The sequence below is a fragment of the Nannobrachium achirus genome, assembly GCF_963921795.1.
Source record: "Nannobrachium achirus genome assembly, chromosome: 8".
Lineage (NCBI taxonomy): Eukaryota > Metazoa > Chordata > Actinopteri > Myctophiformes > Myctophidae > Nannobrachium > Nannobrachium achirus.
The window spans coordinates 31,277,053-31,301,400 of NC_137817.1; the positions used below are offsets into that span (position 1 = coordinate 31,277,053).

At 42.1% G+C, this 24,348-nt stretch overlaps 1 protein-coding gene across 1 annotated transcript in view; it reads right to left on the reverse strand.

Moving 5' to 3' along the window:
• Nucleotides 1-24,348, reverse strand: part of cadm1b (cell adhesion molecule 1b) — a gene marked incomplete at both ends in the record, with an annotated part of 174,460 nt that overhangs the window by 38,182 nt on the left and 111,930 nt on the right. The window contains 6 exons of the mRNA XM_080732263.1: nt 4,873-5,045; nt 7,812-7,908; nt 9,988-10,146; nt 15,740-15,877; nt 17,336-17,488; nt 23,537-23,683. Of these exons, the coding sequence (XP_080588389.1) occupies nt 4,873-5,045; nt 7,812-7,908; nt 9,988-10,146; nt 15,740-15,877; nt 17,336-17,488; nt 23,537-23,683 (867 nt within the window). The remainder of the gene's footprint in view (nt 1-4,872; nt 5,046-7,811; nt 7,909-9,987; nt 10,147-15,739; nt 15,878-17,335; nt 17,489-23,536; nt 23,684-24,348) is intronic.

A 24,348-nucleotide genomic window follows, 5' to 3' on the forward strand; every position in this document is an offset into this window, starting at 1 on the left:
ATATTTTGCCATGGAACAATGACAAATCCATCCTGTAAAAACACCTCATACTATACTTGCATGCACACAATCACAATATGGTGCACTTTGAGGGAAATTGTTATTTAATTTTGTGAGTGATTTTGTTGTGTAATTGTATTTGTTACTTTTATTCGTAAATAGTCTTATTTGCTCATTTAAACACCCATTTAAAACCCCCCTTTAAAGTTAAATGTTGATGTTTACTTGTTGTATTTCTCACTAGTATGTCTTTTGTTATAAAGAAAACAAACTTACTATAAAATAGTAACAAACTTACAAAAAATACTATAAAAGTGCAAGTAATGAACAAAATCGTTTTTGTAAAATGGCATTGACATTGATATTTCAAAGACAAGATGATCCTTAATGGTCAAAACAATGTCAGAAATGAATTATACATGTCAGCATTAGTTGATTTAGACCTACTGCACCTGTTTTTACTCCTAACAATGGCCAAGTTATGGCCCACGGTCTTCGGAATAGCAAAATGACCTTGACCATGACCTGAGGTCCAAATCACCCAAAATGGTCAAAACAATATCAGAAATGAATTCCCCATGCCACAATTAGTCCAAATAGAGGTATTACATGTGCATATACACCGAGAAACAGAAAAGTTGGATTTTCATCATAGCCGATGGCAGCCATATTTGATATGGCCATTGCGCCATTCGTGCCACTATGGTGGACGAGCACCTCGGTGATTTTTCATGTCTAGGGACCCACTGACTCAGTTCAGGTGAGAAACTCCCCTAACACCAAATTGCGAGCAGGACTTTAAGTCAGATACTGTATTAAAGAGGATAAGGTGAGGTTTTGGGGTGACAATAACAAAGAGGTGTGTGTGTGTGTGTGTGTGTGTGTGTGTGTGTGTGTGTGTGTGTGTGTGTGTGTGTGTGTGTGTGTGTGTGTGTGTGTGTGTGTGTGTGTGTGTGTGTGTGTGTGTGTGTTGTCAGTGTGAGTGCAGTGCAATAAATGGAAATGTTGTTCTGCGCCCAAAGTGAAAAGTTGCAATACCTTCATTATTGCAATCCCTGCAGTAACAGCTGTCAACCATAACTGTTTAACACAAAAACATTATAAATAATACTGAGAATACTAATAAACCATCAAAGTACAATACATAAAACCAGGATACATAAAAACATTCGAAGTTTCAAATGTAAAAAAAAAAAGATCTCATCGAGATTTGGCAGGCCCCCTGTAATAGCTCTGAGGACTCCCCCAGGGGTCCCGGACCCCCCGTGGAAGACCTCTGTTATTTGCTACTAGTCATTTTTTATTTCAGAGCATAATTATTTCAGATCTAATTTAACATTGTTCTGGAGCAGGAGCAGAGCGATTACTGAAATAGGCTCAGGGGTCTGTCTGGGGGGTCCCAGGTGAGGAAAGACCCCAACCAAAAGCCAGAAAGGTTATTCTGGCTGCTTTAAAAGTGTAATAAATGAACTCAGGATGTTTTAAAACCTACAAAACAACTCTAATATTATGAAAATTCAATATTAACTGGCTGGCGTACTGTAAAACATATCCGAAAAGTCGGCCATCTTTAAAACTGGTGGCCATTTTGAAAATTAAGTGTCTAATGTGATTTTTCTAAAGAATGACCCAAGAGGTACACTCTGTAAAATTTTGGTGCTTCTTTCCGGAACTGAAGTATTGTTCTCCTTAACTGCCCCGCTAATACTGTGTACCGTGATTTTAGGGCAAAATCTGTAGGAGCAGTGTCCAAAAATGTGCTTGAAAGAATCGGCCTGATGGTGGCGCTATATGGGACAGATCCATGTTGATGACCTGAGTCTAGACATTTTTAAGAGCAGTGTCCAAAAATGTGTTTTGACAGACAGACGGACTGAAGGACCGACTGACTGACAGCCGGTGGAGGTTTTGATTGCGACCGTAGGTCGCATTTACTATCAAAACCTCCACCGGCTGTCCGTCTGTGAGTGAGTGAGTGAGTGAGTGAGTCAGTCACACTTTTGCCCTGCTCATATCTCCACAACCGTTGCCCCCATCCATGCCAAATTTTGCACACACACTCCTTACCTGCCAAACTACAACCTCCAAGGACCCCCGCAGCTCCAGGGACCCCCAGGTCCCTGGGGGACCCCCAGGTGTCACACGTCACACGTCACACTTTTGCCCTGCTCATATCTCCACAACCGTTGCCCCCATCCATGCCAAATTTTGCACACACACTCCTTACCCCCAGGTGTAAAAAATGACCAAATGTGCAAAAATGACCAAATGACCACCCCAACGGGGCTGCTCACGGGGAATTCCTGGGGACCACCCACTCCTGGTGCTCCAGAACGGATGCAAAAGTGGTGGCGCCCCCAGTGGAGGACCCCCTCCACTGCAGCTCACATAAAATGCCGTAACTCCGGCTAGGAGCGTCCGGGAGAGCCGGGGCCGGTACCTATTCGTCCGCCAAGGCAACGCGGAGACCCCACCCCTCATTTCTCACATGGCCCTCTTCTAGCGCCACCTTCAGGCCGATTTCTAAAACACATTTTTGGACACTGCTCCTACAGTTTTTGCCCTAAAATCACGCAAATCGCTACACAGTATGTCTACACTCATCCCATCAACATGAATCTGTCCCATATAGCGCCACCTTCAGGCCGATTTTTAAAAACACATTTTTGGACACTGCTCCTACAGATTTTGCCCTAAAATCACGAAAATCACTACACAGTATGTCTACACTCATGTCATCAACATGGATCAGGAGGATTTTGGAAAAACAAATTTTTGCCCTATTTGTGGAGATAAGCGACCTACGGTCGCTTATCTCCCGATTAGGGAGTCTTACTGGTAGTAACAACTATATGCAAGTGCATGTGTCCAACAACATACTGTACATGCTTTTTGGGTTGATGCAATGCCCACACATCATCCATGCCAGTCACATTCTGCCTCTTACACAGCCCTGGGTATGGCCACCCGGCCTGGCAGATACATTCACTGCGCAGAGCGCCCCAGTAGGAGACCAAACTCTTTTTTATTTCTTCTTCTTTCTTTTTTCCCCCCAGCTTTTCATTAGCCAAATAAGTGTGAAAAACACATGCTGTGTGTCCTCAATGACTCATGCAGTATGGAGAGGTGGGAGAAACACAAGTTATTTCTGTTTCTATTGGCTTGTCAGAATATTAAATGCAAAACTGTGACAGCTAAACATGTTTGGCTGTCACCGCTGCTGCATACTGAAGGCAAATTCTGAAGAATTACATTATGTTATGTTATTAGACTTTTAGATGATGCTCTCATACTGAGCAATTTACAAGTGTAATTGTAGACAACTGTTGCAACAGTTTAAAAAAAACTAGCAAAGTTAGCAGTGCCTGTAGGCTTTGTCTTTGACACAATTTAAAATGAGTTGTTCTTTGAAAGCAGCAACACAAATGCTTTGGTCCTTTACATCAACATTGAAAAGTACAATGTGTCATTGTACAAGATGGCCATCCCTAACAGAAAGATATCTACAGTACAGGTACATGCATTTAACCACTTTAATCTTGTGATGGATCTATAACCTTCAAAAATTATTCTGAAACATATTCTGGTTTTCTTTAAACACCTCAAATGTAATGAAACTGTATTATAAGCAAAGCATTTACCCATCAACTTTATCTAATATATAACCACTGATAGCTGAGTGTCACATGGTCTCTAAGTCTAATGCCTGACAGCAGTGAGTCCATGGCTCCATTCCTGGCCGACAGAACATTTGCTACACGTCAGTCCCGTACATCTATCAAATAAAGGCTCAGAAAAGCCACTAACTAACTAACAACATGATGATCAAAGGCCATGCAAAACATAGAATATGTATTTACAATTACTGTTACTGTTACAATTACTGTTACAAAAAAGAACATATTTAGTCAACATTAATTTACTGTATACATTAAGCTGAAAGGCTAGAGGAGAACTGAACTCTGCAGAAATTCAGAAACATATTTCAGGATTTATTCATATAACTTTAGACTAAAGTAGAAGTTAGTGACTAGTTCCTTGATATATTCAGCGACAGTAGCATACCTGTCTAGGCTGCTTAAAGTTTCTAGTCGTACACTGCATAACCTCATTAACAGTTATGTTGAAGTTAGTGATATATTTACAGCATGACACTGGCGGTGTGCATTGATACATAGTGACAGCCACGGTAATTACTGAAGCATAATTTACCCTCCCAAGAGATGCTTGTTGAAAGCAGAAGTGTCATCAGTGACATCAAAGTCATAATGCAGCAATGCTAAAAACCAATAAGCACCATTCACAAGTCTTTCCTTTCCATGTCAATCAATTTCCATTGCCCTCACCAGACTGCCATATAGCTACAGTACCTCTGTATTTATATCTGTTCCTCTGTCAGCAGCACAGAGCAAGCACAGACCTACAGTATACACGCTTAACCACTTAAACCCTGGCCTCTATTCACAAATTTAGTAACCTGGACCTAAGTTGGCTTTGTACTCTGTACACTCTTTGTGCACTATTACACCAAATTCAAATTTCTTTGCCAAAAATTACCAATCTGCAAGCTCACGCCACGTTGCAAGGGGATGCGTTGTGAGCTACTGTAGTAGATATGCAATTAATCAGAATAAGGATAGGTACTATAGGGTGTTTCACAAAGTGGATTTCAGGGACTCTCCTTTATGGGGGTCTAAATTGACCCTTACAAGTCTTTAACTTTGACAGTGTACCAAATGGATTTGGTTCCCTTTGTACACTGTCAAAGTTAAGGGGAGACGTTCAAATTTCAAATTTTGATAAACACTGCTATAGGGTTCAAGTGGTCAAAGTCAAGAAGTAAAGACATTTGCCTTGCCAATGAATACCTACCGTATACATAAAGGATGTAGTCGTCATAGGCCTCCCCCACCACGTTGGAGGCCACGCAGCGGTAGGTGCCATTGTAGGACTTGTTGAGGTTCTCGATGTAGAGCTCAGCGCCGGTGACCACGGCGTGAGACGGCACGTCCTCGTCTACTCTCAGCCAGCTGATCTGATGGGGACTGAGGGAAGAACAAACACACACACACACACACACACACACACACACACACACACACACACACACACACACACACACACACACACACACACACACACACACACACACCATTCAGACGCTGTACGTCTCCGACAAAGACATAAAGGTCAGAGCTCAGCTCGCACAGTAAAAGTCTAAACTCTTGAAGCGTGTACAAAGGTAACATTGGTTACCTTTGTAGCAGTGCAATGAAAAGAAAAAGGTTATGTGCTCTGAGATTCATAAAAGGGATGTGGATTGCAGTGGTGGAAAAAGTACATAAATGTTATACTTAAATATAAGTATCGATACTGCAATGTACAAATACTCCATTACAAGTAAAAGTACTTTGGTTAAAGTACAAAAGTATTGGTACAAAAGTACAAAGTACCATTTTCAAATTGTCAAATGTACAATGTATAAAAATCTTTTGAAAATAGGAGATCTACAAGCTCACAATGTGTCACATCGCGACGCATTGTGATCGGCTATGTTCAAATGGCTGAAATGTATATAGGGCTGAAGTGGTTAATGTATGTAATAATAATCAAAATCTACAAAGTAACTAGTAAATAATGTTTTCTAATAATTGTAGTGGAGTAAAAGTACTATATTTGCCTCAGAGATATAGTGGAGTAGAAGTAAAAGTACTGAAAATTGAAAATATTCAAGTAAAGTACAAATAACTAAAACATTTACTTAAAGTGATTTCACTCAAGTTTCAGTTTCAGTTTTCATGTAGGTGACAGGTGGGGGCCTTCCTCCAATCATGATCAAGTGGGGGCGGGCCTTGGTGCGCATAAGGCCCGCCCCCACTCAATCATGATTGGAGGAGGCCCCACTCTATCCTGATTGGAGGAAAAACTGTCACCCAACAGTTTTGTTGGAGCAATTGAAACTGCTTTTTTCTCCTCACAGGGGATAAGGCTGAAGTCCAAATATGGACCAAACACTAGATAGTAACTAGTACTATCAGAACATAGACCCATTTTGTTATTATTTGAATTAAATGAAATCACTTACCCTACCTTTAAGTACAGTACTTAGTGTACTTAGTTACTTTACACCACTGGGCGTTTCTTTCCCCAAGTTTCATGCAGGCACAAACTAAATTTCTCATCAGCGGCAAGATTCCCAAGTACTGTCTGTGACCCTAAACCGTCCCCATGGATGTGGTGTTCCTGATATGCGGGCGTCAGCGATATTCTGCTGACAATGAGCAAGTTTGACTAATGACAGCTATATCTAACCCGCAAAAGCTATTCTGTCCTACCTCGAAGACTGGATATGATGACTCATATAGGGCACGGACCAAAAATAAAATGGTGACATAAAATGCAATAAAAGCCAGCAGGCCTGTAAACGGGATTTTTGAAATACTGAGGTCATGGTCCATACCCCACCCCCATCTCCCCTAAACCCCATCTGTGTATTGTAATGCATAGGAGAGCAGCAATAATCAATAATCACTTAGGACAGTTGTTCACAACTGCAGTCCTCTATTACTCTATTGCTTTTCTCTCCTGTTCTCCAGTCACCCTCTGTCGAACTGCCTTTTCATTATTCTCTGTTTCCTCTCCTGTCTTCCCCACCTTTTTTTTAATTCAGTTACATCTCTCAAACGAAATCTCAACTAATATTTTCACAAAAGCAGTTAGTTAAGACATTCATAAGTTAACATAATGTAAACGGCCATGCAAACCTTTTGGAAATGTGAGGCTTTTGTTATTACTTTTCATAGGATTTAATTCCTCAAAACAAAAACCTTTTTCGATTCTTTCTTACATGTTTTTCTGTTATTTAGATATTGGCCCATATCAGCCAACTTAGATTTCATCCAATTACTAAAACACCAACATCAGAGGCATCAGACTTCAATAACAATCATGAATTGGCCAATATTTCAATAACAGAAAAGTTGTTGTTTTGAGGAATTAATTCCTATCAAAGTCAGTGATAAAGGACCTACAGTACTTAAGAGGCTGATATGGTCCTTTTATAATGTGGCCCTCACACCTACGTCGCACCACCGAACCGACCCATATGTCTGAGTCATAGTGTCAGGGGCTTTTTCAGAGGACCTGTTATACCTGTCTGTGTGTGTCCCTTTTGTGCCCATATGGAGATGTCTGTATCTGTCTGTCTGCCTTACCCCTTATCCCTAAACTTCTTTGCCTTTTTTTTTTTTTTTTTTACTATTTTGACGATGGCTATTTTAAGTATTTTAAAATGTTTTTCAGATAGGCATGGACGAAAATATAGCTGTAAGTGCGCTAGCTTATGTTTTGTTCCTGAGATTCATTGAAAGTGTAAGAGGAACTGTTCTTGCCTTCTCACCTTGTCCCAAACTAACCACAGCGATACATGGCATGGGCACTTACCATGACGCTGCAAGATGTGTGGCGAGTGATACAGTGAGACGGTGGACTGTACACTTCTGTAGCAATTCAATTTAATTTACTGAGGTCTTGACCTCAGCCTCCTCAAATGTGGCTACGGCCTTGAAAGCCAGTGTTCTTGTGGTGGGTTGTCCCTTTCAATTAGGCCCACCTTTTTAATCCATTAACGGCGGCTGTATTGATTCTGCTGCTGTATGTCAAACTTGCGGACACATCAATTGCACTGCTGATAAACATCAGCGCTTAACCGCCCTCTGCAGAAGCATGGGTGTATCTGAAGGCAAAACGTGTTACAGTACATGGTAACATGCTGTGCTGTGTGTTGTGTGTTAAATTATATGAATACTCACTGTGGTTTTCCCTCTGCAACGCATGTCAAATCAAGGTTATCTCCCTCTCTAGTTAAACCTTCAGGATATGTCACCACTATCTTCACTTCAGGTTTATCTGAAAAATAAAGGGGTTTAGAGGTTACCATTTCATATCATTTCCAGTGTTAATATAACTCTGTGTAAAAGTTGAGTTGCTGTCTACTGTATGTGCTATGCAGGCATCAACCCAGACAGTCACCCTACCTACAGCACAGTAACATTTATTATTTTCTCTTATCAGTGCTAGACAAATATTAACAAAATGTCAAGCAGGCTCAGTTGAGCTTTTCCTGTCTTTTACTTTTTAAAGGTCAGACAAGACACCTACTGTACGAAAATATTCAATTCAACACAAAAAAGGTACCTTAACCTTTCTTTGATGTTTAACACTGTGTTTAGTGTCCTACCTCTTTGATCAGTATAGGCTACAGAGGAACACAAAAAGTTGGAAAACTTTACTTCTGATACAGTCAAGTTTACTTTGTCCCAAATGTCACAATGCAGGTGATCATCAAGTTTATGGTACCGTAAATTGAATGCATTTTACATACTGTACAGCGCTCAAAACACTTTATAATGTGTGCCTAGCATTCATCCATTCACAGCAGCACCAACCTACTTGTTGGGAGCAGTTACGGTTGGTGTTTCAGTGTCTTTCTCAAGGACAAGTGATCTAGTCTGGGAGTTGGAAAGTTCCCAGACAACCACTCTACTGTGCTGTACCTCCTGAGCTATTTCTGACCCTTTTAGAATGCAAGATGTCATGACACATGGCTAATGATCATACAATAGGCTGTACAGTTGTCAGAACACTATTGCATCTCCTGCTGGGCTCCAACTACTACAGTGGTGGTTCTCCAACCTGGCATGGCTAGACTAATATCACTATGTTTTTCTGGAATGTCTGGAATATCTTTCCAATGGACAGATACAAAAAATGCCTATGGTGATAAACCCGCCCCATATTTGCATATTGGTTCCTGATTGGTGCCCCACATCTTCGAGGGCAGTGAAATCCAATCACAACCGAGCAGGGCCAGACTAATCTGCAGAGGGCGATTATTATTATGTCTTGCACTGGCAGATTTGTCTGGTTTCCAGGCTAGTGGAGCTCCTGTGTTAAGTGGCCGGATGGGTGAGCGTGTTTATTTTAATTAAATCACAAATGTGAGGGGTGGGACCCTAGGACCTGGGAGTTCAGAGCAGGCAGCGGCATCTTAGTAGAGCCTATATGGTAAGGGGAGATCCTGTGGGATCAAACAGAGTTCACATTTGTTCATGTTTGTCATGTCCGCGCCTCCGCGGTCCACCTTGAACAGAATTAAGAGGTAGGAACTGACATTTCGGGTTATGCACTTTGCCACTTCTAAGTGTGAAGTTAGATTACTTACTGTTGCTATTGCATTTTAGAAACTCTTGCCTTGTTGTGGAACTGTTGGACCCAGAGCTCACATGCATTAGCAGGACCTAGAGCTCACATGCATTAGCAGGACATGGAGCTCAAAAGCATTAGCAGGACCTACAGTGTCATTATCCTTTTTAATAGTGCCGTTTAAACAAAGCTGTCAGTGATTGTTCACACAAAAGCCTCTCCGTCTCTCTATTGTCAAATACCAAATACCATGACTTTTTTTTGAGCGGTGGTCACACCGTCTCCTCAGCGTGACCGTGTGTGTATATATGCGTGTGTCTATGCGTCTATGTGTGTCTGTAGCCTGGAGCCTGGTCTGCAGTACCGCTGAGTGACCAGAGAGGTGCTGTTGACCTTGAAATTAATGGACACCACTGCTCAGTTCACACTGGTGTGATGTTTACTTTTTTGGAGCTGTGTGGAACACAAGCTCCCTATACGTGGCCGTGTGTGTGTGTGTGTGTATGTCTGCGTGTCTGTCTGTCTGTCTGTAGCCTACAGTACCTTTTGTGACCACACGAGGGCGCTGTTGTTCAGGCCAGGCCAGACACCCACACACACACACACACACACACACACACACACACACACAGCTCCACTTCGAACAGAGGTTCGATTTTATTTACATTATCATTCAAATCTTTGTGTTTTGCCAATTATTTAGAGGCCCGTTTGTAATATCCTCACGGCCCACCAGTGGGCCCTGGCCCACTGGTGCACAGTGCACATCAGTGATCCACTTACATAGGACTTCCAGGTGTCTCTGTGCCTGCAGGTCCTTTACAGCTGGATGGTCAATGATGCAGTCCACTGGAACGCCATCATCTTCTTTGGAGACAGAGAACCTCACACGGCTGGAGACGGTGAACATCCTGTCGTAGCTCTCCTCCACCGTCAGCTCGCCTAGGATTTTAAAGAATCACAAAGACAAACACAGATTTTTGCATTAAAGGTATCCACCTGTTTCCGCGAGAATTTACTGTAGCATTATTTGCGGGACACTTCCGGTTAACAGCAGACATACAAGCTCACGTCGCGTCGTAGATGCAACCGTTGTGAGCTTGTAGATCACTCTCGGCTGCGGCGCCGGAAGCAATTCTGTGCAATGCACGATGGGATGTTTGAAAGTTGTGGATATGTATGTGACTTTCTTTGGTTAAAATAGCTCTATGTTCTGATAGTACGCATTGCTATTAGTCCATGGGCCATACGAGATGTCGGTATCAAAAAGGTGGCAAAGGTTATCATTCATTTTATAAAAGCTCTATATCAGTAGATTATATTTTGGTATGATAACCCTTTCTTAGACACAGCTAAATTGGTGTTATCAGCCGCTAGAGTTGTTGTCCCATTAACATTACATTACAGGGAAAAAAAAGCTAAAAATGAATCTGCTTTAATTAGCATAAGAGGGGTCCAACTAGGGGGTTTTCATGATGCTGAATCCATTGCAAGCATCTGTTTTGCACGAAAAACATCCGTGGGGCTAAAACGCCCCCCACAACAGTGTGAAAAGTGATGACTCATCACTAAACCATAGTCTTGTGGGACAGTTTTTAGCCCAATGAATGTCTTTTGTGCAAAACAGATGCTTGCAATGGATTCAGCATCATGAAAACCCCCTAGTTTGACCCCTCATATGCTAATTAAAGCAGATTCATTTTTTGCTTTTTTTCCCCTGTAATGTAAAGTTAATGGGACAACAAATCTAGAGGCTGATAACACCAATTTAGCTGTGTCTAAGAAAGGGTTATCATATCAAAATATAATCTACAGATATAGAGCTTTTATAAAATGCATGATAACCTTTGCCACCTTTTTGATACCGACAACTCGTATGGCCCATGGACTATATAGACTGTTTGTTCAGTAGCAGGAGTCTCCATGTCTCTCCAGCTCTTTGTTAAACAGAAAATGCATTTTCAGGTTGTGATACCAATTCTATCCAATCAGATTCGAGAACTCAGTCAGGATACAGATTAAACAAGTGAAATTGATGACAATAAGATATGAGCAGACAAAATTGTAACTGGAACACTATAAAAATGAAGCTAATAAATGGGTACTCTCTCCTGATTGCCTGAAGGTTTTTAACCTACCTGAAAATGTATTTTTCTGTTTATTAAGAGCTGAAGAGACATGGAGACCCCTGTGACTGAACAAACACTCTAATAGCAATGATTACTATCAGAATATAGTGATTTTACCTTTTAACAAAAAAAGTTTTGTTTTAAGCACAACATATCACTTACCCTACCTTTAATAACCATCGCTAACCACAACAGGGTGCAAGACGTGTTTTATCTGGAGTGGTCCCTGCTTTCCAGTTGAATTTAAATTAAATGTAGTATTTATTATATTGATGTGATGTTGCTGCCAGATTTTGAAGGGGATTCAAATTTGCCTCCAGGCTTTCAAGTTAGATAAGAGCAGAAAGGACGGTTGTATAAGCTTGATAATGAGCGTCTGTAGCTTGAGGGTCGGCTGTTGTTGGGGCTCACCCTGCAGTAATCCACTGCCCACTAGGTCTCGGGCTGTCAGAGGGGCATTCATTTAGAGAGCATTACAATGCCACAGGGGCATCGCATCGCATTAGCTGCAGTGCTGAGTGTGATGGTTTACCCGCACTTAATGAAGTGAGGAAATAATTACAGCCCCTCGCTGACCCGCAGCACACTTCCATTTCAGCCCTGTCACAGGGGAGCCGGGCTGGACTCAAGGAGTGCAAAACATTCGCCGTTCCACCGACAATGATCGTCGGGTTCGCACACGTGTGGCCTCTTGGTCGTTATTAACCCCACGTAACTCACACCCACCCACCTTCGACCTGCCCGGATAAAAGTCAAAGCACCGGGACTCGTCAGTAGTCAGCGCTCACGAGGGCAATTAAATTGAACCACTCGTCGCGGCATCTGTGAAAGAATAACATGTGCTGCAATATGTACAAATAATGATTTTACTCCTACTATTAAAATGTAATTGTCCTCCTTATGTTATGATAGTTTTGGCCAGTCAGAGCTACCAGAATGTAAAAGCCACTGGCATTAAGTGCAATAATACACAGAAATCATTGCAATTATGTTTCATTTTTTAGTGCAAGTGCATACAGTATGCATCTGTGAATTTATGACCATAGTAGTAGGAATTGGAATCTGTGCGATAATTTGATCCTGATATACCAAACAGCCATTCGGTTATTATTAGAACATAGCTTAATATTATTTAATCCTATTTAAAGCCCCAGAAGGTTATAATGTAGGTGTTAAAACTCTCTCTCTAGATCTCTCTCTCTCTCTCTCTCTCTCTCTCTCTCTCTGTTCATATACTCTACCTCTTTTGACATTTTAATTAGATCTCTTTTATCAGACACTGCTTAGCTATCGGTGATGATTCACTCCATAAAGTAATTTAGATCTGGAAAACCTAGCTCAATAACAAAACTCGGTCTCAGGCAGAATTATAATAACTGTCCGCACACATGCAATAACACACATACTTGTGGAGTTATTAGGCTATTCAAAACCACTCAGAAGTCAGGAAAATGGCTTCTGGTCAGGTTGTGGAAGGATAAGCGAGAATCAGTCTGACATTTTGTAGCAGACGTGTCTAATCGAACATCAATCACTGACCAGGTCCAGCACAATCAAGCATGCTGCCAAGGCTGCTTGATCACACACTTCCAGTCAGTTCCAGTCAGTTTCTAACACTGCCTGCCTCATTGATCCAGCTTTCATTTCATTGTGCGTCCGAATAGTGGTAGTATATATTTGTATCGACACACTTTAATTAGCATTATATTTCTGCCAGAGGAGATTGCTGAACTTGGATCTTCATGGCATGCATTACCTATTTACCTTAAATTCACTACACACTGTAATGGGGACCCAAGAGTAAAATGATACAGGTGTCATTTATGGTAACAAGAAACATACAGCTTCCTCTGGGAAAGGGTCTTCTCCCAAGCCAGAACCCACAGGCCTTCTACCTGCCACCATGATCCATGGCTGCTCTACAACTTGGGGCAATTCTGAAGCAATTTAAACTCGCCAAAAGACTAGTTCAGCTCTATTATACTTGTAAAGATACACCGAAGACAAACACTCTCACTGTTATGCAGTACTTATGTGTGTGCTTGTAAAAAGTAATATATTGTGTATCACATGCATTGACCATATTCACACAGCGGCAATCTTGCAGGCAAGAGCATGACGTGTATGAAGTAAGCAGTGCAATGCGTCGCTACAGGCGCAGACATTTCAGAAACAATGGGCACCATGCAAGAGTCAATCTTTTGCCACAGACAAACAAAATGAGCAGACAATAGTATTACCAGAAACACATGATTCTGGTGAATAATGAGTGTTTAGTGTTTTATTTATTATTTTATTATTTTATTTACATACATACACACTCACAGAGATTTTTTGTTGACTCATGTGGCGTACGTGATGTCAGAGCCTTTTATGAGGTGATGTCACAAATCTCACAATGAGTCAGCGCTTGCACCGATTTCAGTTCTCAGTCTTATGCCCATATACGGAGATATCTGTCGGGTCGAGGCAAGATGCCCATATATGGAGTTCTCAGTATACGGAGATATCTGTCGGGTCTAGGGTCTGTGTCCCTTTTATGCCTATATACGGAGATATCTGTCTATGTATGCCCATATACTGTATGGAGATCTCTGTATCTGCCCATATGCCCATATATGGAGTTCTCAGTCTTATGCCCATATACGGAGATATCTGTCGGGTCGAGGCAAGGCCCGGCACTGCAGTGATGTCACAATGAGTCAGCGCTTGCGCCCGGCACTGCAGTGATGTCACAATGACCGATTTTGCGCCGATTTCCTCCGGAACAGCCTGATGTCAACAATCAGCCCCGCATAAGGAGATTCCGAACGTTTCGCGCCGGTTAGGGAAAACCGCGCGTCGGGACGGGTCGAGGCCCGGCACTGCACTCCGTGCCGCGGCGGGGAGCGCGCGTGCCGAATCTGAAGCCGGTGGGACGAACGGTTCTCGAGATACACGGATTACAAACACACACGCAGAGACTTCTCGCATTTATAGATAGATTAAGTATTGAACAACTTAAATACTCAAGTAAAGTAAAAGTACCTCAAAATTGTGGCACAGTACTTGAGTAAATGTACTTAGTTACTTTCCACCACTGCACTCCAATGGCATTTCACTGATCTAAGCAGCATGTTGTCTCTTCCTCCTCTAACAGAACTAAACAGCACATGAACACAAATTGACTTCCAGGCGCACAGATGGTATTTAGCTTCGCATTCACTTTTGTCTAAATGTTTTAACAAGCTCAATAAATCCTGTGTCGACTAGGCCCGATTTATCTACCACTAATAAATATTATGACAAATGAATATCCTTCTTGCTGCTGTATAAGTAACCTACATAATGAATAATTGATTAGCTTTAATCAAAACCCTCATCACATGCCCTCTCCACAGCAGCCTCCAGCTGGCCCAAGGCACTTGAATAAAAAATAAAATGTACAAATATGTGTTTAAGAAATCAAGTTGAGATTTATACGGGGGATTGGAAGTGCAACATAATTGCTTGCACAGAATTAATTTTAAGCATGAGATGCTATGCTTTGGAAACTAATTCCTGCCCATTAACCTGGAAAGCATCTGTGTAATTTAAAATTAAACTAAATATATTGATAGGACAGTAGACTGCAAAGGTCGTCGGGATCGGGACTCAAACCTGAGACGCGCTGTCAGGCATCAGAGACTATGTGGTATGCGGCTGGACCGGTAGGCCAGCAGGCGCCCGTCATTTTAGATTTTAGCTGGCATACTGTAGCAACATAACGTTTATCAGAAAAAGGATTTAAATAGCAGATATACAAGCTCACAGCGTTTCAGTGATCTTGTACTGTACTAGTCTATAAATCTGCTATCTTAAAAGTGTTTGAACAATTTTCAATAATTTTAACACGCATCTTCTCTTCCGGGGGTCCCTGGCACAAAACATTTTCAGATAGGGGGTCCGCGGCCAAATGCATAACATTTTGGGGGTCCTTGGCACGGAAACGTTTTGATTGACTGATTGAAGACTTTATTAGAAGTTTGCGTAGAAAAACACACAAACTAGACATGGGTGATGAGCAAAAAATCAAATATCATAATATCTTTGACCAACTACCTCCATATCCATAGTGTGAATATTCCTGTATTACAGTATAGTTTTGTGACGAATCTGACGATAATATGTTCTTTTTTCGAAACTTTTCCAAAATAGCTAAAATAGCAGACCTCCAGGCTATTCTGGGTATGGCATGGAAAAGGGGGCATTTGCATTTCTTTCACCACAGTGAAAACTGCATTCATGGTCTGGAGAGGGCACTTTTTACAGACGGGTAAAAGGGCAGGTGATCAAGCCCTCCTTCCTTTGATGTCTATGTGTGCACGTGCCTGGGCCTGGAGTATGTGAACCAAACTGAGGAGGAATAAGGCTGCCGTGAAACTGACCTGCCAGCTCCTCCTCTCCCTTCATCCATCTGATGGACGCAGCTGGCTTGCTGCCCATGGCGGTGCAGGTGAGCTCCGTCTCGTTCCCCTCGCTGACCACGTCCTCGCGGCTCTCGATGATCGGGCTGCCTGGTGGCACTGATCCCCGGGAAACGCAAACACAATGGCATGACACAAAACGGTGCAAAATCGCCGCTGTCGGGGCTGGAAACCTTGTATGTCCATAACCGTTCCTTGTTTTGTTATTATTTTAAAAAGGAGTTAAAGTAGTGAAAATAGCCGCTCTACAAGCACACAACGCCTCGTGTCGCGAGGCGTTGTGTGCTTGTAGATTGGCAACACTCTTGTATGACGAATTAGGGCTTTAATTTACGAAAGAACACGTTATTTTGAATCTTGGAGATAGAAGGTTTATGCCCAACAGTGACAAAAGGCACACAGGCGCAACCGCACGCACGCACGCACACACACGCACACACAAAATACAATATTCTGCTACATTAAACCTTCGTTCAGACATCACTTGTAATCTAAAATCTAGTGTAACGCCAGGGTCCCTGAACGTCTGGCAAAATGGGCCAAGATGACAAGTCTCCTTGTCTCCTGCCCACTGAAGTACACACTGAAGTACAGTGGCCTCTTACTGAACTCGGGCCGTAGGGGTGGGGGGGCGCGGGGACTCAGCGGGATGTTTATTTCGAGCGCTCTCGAATGCCATGCTTATTCCCGAAATTCTGCTGCTACTGTAGGTTTCAATTGTATCACTAGAGTAATTACTTGAAAGTGTTCTTAATTCCTTTCAATCCCCCAGGATGTCTGCATGTATAATAAAGCTTAACTAGAGTAATTTCACTCTTAAGCATCAAAGTGTGGCACAGCTGACTTTCAATAGGAATCATTTTGGAGTGGCCAAGTCAACATTCCCAGAGATTCTCAGTCAACACAGCTGCCAAAAAAACACACACAACATGGTCTGAGCTATCACTTATAGCATCTGCTCCGTTTTGTTATGCCGCGGAGCGCCGTTGAGGGCCTAATTGGCTGACATTTCGTTTCAGTTGCTAAAGATAAACAGATTGACATTGTTTCATTTTCCCTATAGGCCTATATTACGAATGGTGTCACAATACATCTTTGTGTGTGTGTGTGTGTGTGTGTGTGTGTGTGTGTGTGTGTGTGTGTGTGTGTGTGTGTGTGTGTGTGTGTGCGTGCATTAGGGATGGGATCTACGCGTTGTGAGCTTGTAGATTGGCTATTTTTTGGCAAAGATATTTGGTTGACAGTGAAAAAAATACTGTATCAAGTACGTTATTTCCAGGTCCGTTTTACCAATTATAGAGGGTACCGATTATAAATGACCAATCATAAATGGTACTGGATACATGCAGCTCTGCAAATAAAAGGTGAATTGATCAGAGTGAGTGCATGACGGAGGATAATTTCACGATAATTATTTTTTTATCAAGATAAACGATAATAAGGATTATCGTCCCATCCCTAGTGTGTGTGTGTGTGTGTGTGCATGTGTGCTCGTGCGTGTGCATGTGTGGGCGTGGGTGTGGTTTTGTGGGTGCTTTTCACGTGCGTTAGCTGTACCTAGGACGGTAATGTCTGCGTAGGCTTCCTGAGGGGGATCTGTGTAGAGTTGGCACACGTAGCGTCCCTCATCGGAGAGTGACACATTGGACAGAGACACCCGCAGCTCGTTGTCAGAGAAATTCACCAGCTGGAACCGGCTGTCCTTCAGGGCTGAGGGGATACATGCAAGATGGAGACAGTGAGGATATAGAATATCGTCCATGTCGGCCGTAAACCTCGTACAGCACGTCCAAAACGGATGCTTTTCAGGAAAATGAGGGAGGAAAAAAAAAGAACCTGCATTCCAATGGATCCAATTTAGTAGACTAGTTGTTATTATTTAGCCACAAGCAGCTGGTTAATACTTTTCATCGGTTAAATATGTATGAAACCCACAGACAAAATCCACTGTCATCCTCTCATTTTCAACCTTTCAAGATTGTAGGGTCTTTTACCAATAAGTACTCTACTGCGAGGGCAACAAGCTTAAACCCTTTGCTCCCATACTCATTGCACCCACCTGGCTACAATCACTGCCAGGTATAAATCAGTTACCATGGCAACAAACAGTGATTGACAGCTGACAGCGACCATAGCAACCACCTGAAGCTTACATTGACAACGAACCAAATAAACCAAAAATAATGTCATTTTGGCTCCAACAAAGATCTTTCCAGAAATAGCGAAAATGGCAAATCTGCAATGGCAAAACCACAATGCATTTGTCATTATGCGATGCATAGTGAGCTTCTGAAGTATAGAATGAACTTGAAGCAAAAGAAAAAGAAAGGATGAAATATGGAGATACAAGATTCAAGATTCAAGATTGCTTTATACAAGGGTTATGCTCAACGCAACGGTATACAGACACCAATGTGAGCTGCAGTGTGTGTGTGTGTGTGTGTGTGTGTGTGTGTGTGTGTGTGTGTGTGTGTGCATGGGGGACGGGACACAACAGTGCCTGTTGGAGCGAGATCATGGAGAGAGAAAATAAGAGAATGAGAGAGACTAGGGAGGAAGGACGAGAGAGAGAGAGAGAGAGAGAGAGAGAGAGAATTGTTCCTTCGTGGGCTTTCACCTTAATTGAGTAAAGGAAAAGTGAGTTTCAAAATGATTCATACAAGTTGATTTATAAAGCAGCTTTACAGTCCACAGAGCAGAGGCAGGAGAATGTGAGGGCTGCTCGTGAGGACTCCTAACAAGCCGGGATGTCTTAAAATGGTGCTGCTGCCGGTCATGGATGGCTGCCTCGGGCTCATATATTCTAGAAGAAAAAAGGAGAGGCATTCAAACGTACATAATGAATTAAATCGCGGTTCAGAGGTAAGGGAGGGAGGGTTGGCTGGCTGGCTGGCGACGGGTTTCATATCAGAAGAAGTGGCCCAGGAATCTGTTAGAGCAGGGGTCCTCGACGTTTTCAGGCCAAGGACCCCTTAGTTGAGAGAGATAGAGATGAAGCAGGGGCCCCCACAACCTGTTCATAGATTCCATATAGTTTCATTGTTTGACAGCACAATCGTTCGTGTATTTTGGATTCATGTCAATTTGTGTTTTCAGATATTTAACCACTCAATACTTTAAAAACTTGACCTTTCACTCTGTACTTACTAGTCTGCTCTTTTTCCCCCTCTACACCAAACCTTTTTGCCAAAAATAGCCGATCTACAAGCTCACAACGCCTCGCAACGCAAGGTGTTGTGAGCATTGCTCCCGGTGAGCTGGTTGGTGCCTTGCATGGTTTCCTCCGCCACCAGTGTATGAATGTGTGTGTGAATGGGTGAATGTAATGCACAATCTCTGTAAAGCGCTTTGGATAAAAAGCGCTATATAAATGCTCCATTTACCATTTTACAAGCTCTGCTATTTTTGGCTAAAGTTCTCAGAATATGGACACTAGGGTTCAAGTGGTTAATACAAAAAAGGAGAAAAAAACAAGGTTTCTATCACACAAAGTTTTGGAGAACCCCCTGTAGTAACTCTGAGGACCCCCTAGGGGTCCCGGACCCCCTGTTGAAGACCCCTAGGCCTGTGTTAGAGTTCAGGCTGCCTGGATTGGTGGAAATTTTCGTTTAATGCAATCAAACTAGGTTAGCACAGTCTCTCCAACTTCTTCACTCAGCACTGAATTTGGGTCAGCCCTCACTCTCGAGCACGGTGTTACATAAACACTCTCAGTTGATTTGATTGGGAGGCCTTTTGAAGTTTTGGACCTGCCTTATTCCTTTTCAGCTCTATTCCGCCCATGTCTAGGTAAAAAAGCATGGGGCGCTGCAGCGTTGGCATCTTGATCAGTATCCAGGTGTTGGGGCACCGTCGACACGAGAGCTCAAGTTCAATAATTGTCTTATTATTTCAGAGCTCTTTGGAAGTCATTCCTCAAAGGGCAATGACTGACACACTTTGAGAGTCAAGTCTCCGACTCCTACTAGGAAATTCCTTCATTTCTGAGATGACGAGTCTCTGAGGCAGTTTAATTACAGCACTTGCAAGCTGCTTGCGTAAGACTGTAGCGGTTACAAAGAAGAAACGCACAGTATCTACCCACAGGACACCAAATCAAGCTAGGAAGTTCTGACACAAAGTTTGACACGCAAAGTGAAACGAGTTCAGAGGGAAGATTGAAGAGGGGGGAAAAAATGACAGGTATCACAGGGGTTAACCACGTAAGCCTTGTGTACTTCTTCATGCCTTGTCGTGAGCTTGTAGATTTGTTTGATTTTTGCTTATTTTTGGATGCCAGGGTTAATGTGGTTAACAGAAATTGTTAAATTGTAATAGAATCAAACATAAAGATCTACCATATCAGACAATATTTACTGTAATACATGCAATGTATTTAATTCAGTCTGACCAGAAGCAGGGATAAATCACCATACATACATGTTGCACCATCGGTTTCTTTAATTTAGGCCTAGAATTATTGAATGCTTTAACTATTGAAAAATAGCAGATATACAAGCTTGTAGATCTGCTATTTTTGAAAAAGTTGTGAAAATTTGCGCAAATCTTTGAATATAATGTATGTATTTTCAACTCAGATTTTGCTTCTGGGTGGTCCCTGGAACTAAATATTCTGAGATGGGGGTACGTTGCCAAATAAATATCAGTTTGGGGGTCCTTCACATGAAAAGGTTTGAGAACCACTGACATAGTAGTCTGTACTAGTCTCTCAAGAAAGGCTAACTGAGCTCCATTTAAGAGAAAAGGACCTTTTCTTTGAAGACTGGCCAGATTGCTGACATAGAAACATAGGTTTTAAACCTACCTTAGAAGGATTCAAAAGACACTTATAGAATCGGGTCAAAATTCTAATTTTCACGATAAAAAAAAAATAGCAGATCTACAAGCTCGCAGCGCGGCACTCGGTGCCGCGCTGTGAGCTTGTATATCTGCTATTCTTCAATAGTTAGAGCATAAAATAATGATACACAATAATGTGTACCCGTTCTAAAAAAGCACATTTTAAAACAAGCAATTTAAGATGTACCATATATACTGTACATGGAGTGCTGTAAATTATTAAGATGTTGATCGTATGACTTTTCATTATACATCATTATGTTTATTATACAATCCATTATAGGGCCATTAAAGGCTCTCTAGTCTCTAGTGTCTAGTAGTCAGTAGTTAGCAGATAGAATTGCATACAGCCAGTTGGTCAATGAGACACGGGAGGGACACCATGAATGTAGGGTTTACTGACCAGTGCTACTGTATATAACCCTTGAATTTACATTGGATAGCAGCTACACATTATGCACGATTTGTAAAAGCTCCCCAGGCCTGAATAAACATGGTTAAAGTGTTATTTATCACACATCAATGTGGAAAAACGACTGTTAATCATCCTTACAGATGTCACTGGCCTCTACTGTATGAATTCAGAATTCTCTCTCTCTCTCTCTGTGTGTGTGTGTGTGTGTGTGTGTGTGTGTGTGTGTGTGTGTGTGTGTGTGTGTGTGTGTGTGTGTGTGTGTGTGTGTGTGTGTGTGTGTGTGTGTGTGTGTGTGAAATAAATTAGTTTTGTTTGACCAAGCAGAACCTGTACTGACACTGTGAAGCTGCATCATTTGTTCTGCAGTGTTTAGTATACTCTTTATTTGTGTGTGTGTGTGTCACGCAAGTCCCTGTGATTGCTGCTGTTCATGTAGTTCCTGTAGTGTAGTGTGTGTGTGTGTGTGTGTGTGTGTGTGTGTGTGTGTGTGTGTGTGTGTGTGTGTGTGTGTGTGTGTGTGTGTGTGTGTGTGTGTGTGTGTGTGTGTGTGTGTGTGTGTGTGTGTGTGTGTGTGGCGCTACTGTTTACCTCCTGGTGTACAAAGAGCTGTCTCTGTGCACAGAGGCCCCGTTGACAGGTAACAATGCAACTGGCAGGGGGGGGGGTCCCCACAGAGCAGCAGTCCTCCAGGAACTGATGCCCAGAATAGCATTACCATGGGGTTCACAAGGCCTGGGTGCACAAGCACTGTTCTAACATCAACCACGGGCCGACAAGACCTTAGCTGCCTATCACAAGTTGCAAGTCAAAGTCAAAACTGTTTTTCGTTCGTACGGACAAAGACGTTTCTCTGGTATTGTTTTGACAATGGAATAACATTGTGGAAACTGAAACAAACGTGTGCTAAACTAAAAGTACAGTACACTGTGTCCAGGAGGACGTGCAAAAAAAAGAAGAGAGAAAGAAGAGCACTAAAGTTGGTGCACTGATGGAGAGATGGTTGCTTGTGTTATAAACTAATTAATTTGTAAGCTATAGATCAGTGGTTTTAAACCTTTTTTATCTCAAGGTCCATTATTTATTCGGCACTTGAGCCATGGACCACCATTTGATGAGGTTTAGCCTCTCCCACAACGTATTTTGTTATTATTTTGAATATTTCGTTATCGTTGGATAAGATTCCCCCCCCACAATTCCATACTGTATTGATGTGGTGCCATAGGACTGATAACAGGCAAACGTTGATCGAAATAACAATTCTTCTACATTCTCTAATTGTGTAGACTTCTTGTAAATTAAGTAATGCAGATGTTTAACAATAATTTAACTCTTGAGAGCGTTAAATGACGGGTCCATTTGGTTTGATTTTTCACACCGGTGTGATTTACAATACAAACCCCCAAAACAATCCTCCAGTTCTAGGCAACACAGAACTCCTCCACACAACTCCTCTAAGGTATATTAATGACATAGTTCAATATTGAAAATGGGTGGTTTCCCCCTTTAAAGATCTATAAGGGTCCATTTGGTTGCCAACTCTCCATCATTTAGCTGGGGACCACCTGGAATCCCTTCAAGGACCCCGACCACTGCTATAGATGAGTGGTTTGCTGGGGTATTTTGAGGGGCAGACTGAGGATTGTGCAACTGGCACTGAAGCATGTGTTGTGCTGCACACTGTGAGCATCACTGTGGGTAACACCAAAACACACACATTACTTTCGGAAAACAAGCATGACAAAATGTGTACACACAGGATATCAACTGTGCTCTTTTTTTTCTGGAGAGAAAGTGGAGCATATTTCCCACTCCCCAGGCTCGTTAACCACTTTAATCCTGGCGTCCCAATTTTGGACATTTCAATATAAGAGAAGAGTAGTTTAAATAGCCAATTTACAAGCTCACAACCTGTCACAACGTGTAGTGACCTTGTAGATTGTCTATTTTGAAACAATTTAGAAGGTTTTTGTGAATAAGTGGTGAGTAACAACCATACAAAAACACCAAAATGTGTTTCTTCTTCACCTTGAATCTTGGCTCAGATCCCAGAGAAAAAGAATAACGAAGAAAAAAAAATAAAACTAGAGAGGAAAACGGAGACAAACTTCGGTTTAAAGTAGGAGAAGCCCAGATGCTCATGCATAATCAATGTCTAATTTCCCTAATCTAAGAGATTATCGTGAAATCAAATAATGACAAGGACACAAAAGTATTCCCATTATGCCCGTGCTGCACATTATCTCATATTAATCTCCATCCAATCCGAGCTTAATGACTTGCGTAAGTCAAGGACAGATGGTATGCTACGTTTGCAATCTGACCTAAAGCTATACAAGAGCCATCTGATAGCGTCAGACGTGATGTCAATATCGTCATTCTTTCTTTCATACGGGGGAGCTGGGGACATGGCGGGCGAACGAGACAGAGATTACAGAACACGGTGACAGACGGGCGCGGCATAGCGTCATCTTGTGAACATGTGTTGGCTGGGCACAAGCACTTACGTCTAACGTCTTTGAAGTAGATGGTCTGTCTGTTGGGGTTGAGCAGCTGGATCACTGAGTCATCGTTGTTCTTCACTCGGCAGCTGATGGTGGCCGTTTCTCCCTCGATCACCGACACGTTATCTGTCGCCAGGTTCTGGCCGTCAACTTTACAACACAGACAAAGAATCGTTTAAAAAGCAGTAGGTCATTTTATGTCTGATTTATATTTTGTAATGTGACGGTGCAATGCACGGAACATAGGTTTTGGAGAAGATGGCACAGCTCAAACGACTTGCAGTAGATATGAATATATTGACAAAGACGAAAATCTTTTCTCAATAAATATAGTTAGCCGTGTTTCTATTTTTATTTTAGTTAACTAAAATGTTGTCTAGTTTTAGTTGTTTCGTTAGTTTCAGTGAACTATAATAACCTTGGTGCACACACATGCCCAAATACAATATTCTGCAACATTAAACTGTCGTTCAGACATCACTTTTAATCTAAAAGCTAGATTTACGCCATGGTCCCTGGACGTCTGGCAAAATGGGCCAAGATGACAAGTCTCCTTGTCTCCTGCCCACTGAAGTACACCCTGCAGAACAGTGGCCTCTTACTGAACTCGGGGGGTATAGGGGTGGATGGACAACATAGACAAAGAATAGTCCAAATAAAAAGCACATGTACAAACTCACAATGCTTCACATCCAGCTTGTAGATTGGTTATTTCCGTTGCGCAACACAGTTGTTACGACGGAGCATAAATTAGGCATTCCACATTGTCATGCCGGAAGTCTTGATAATTATGTCCTATAACTTCCTGCACAAGA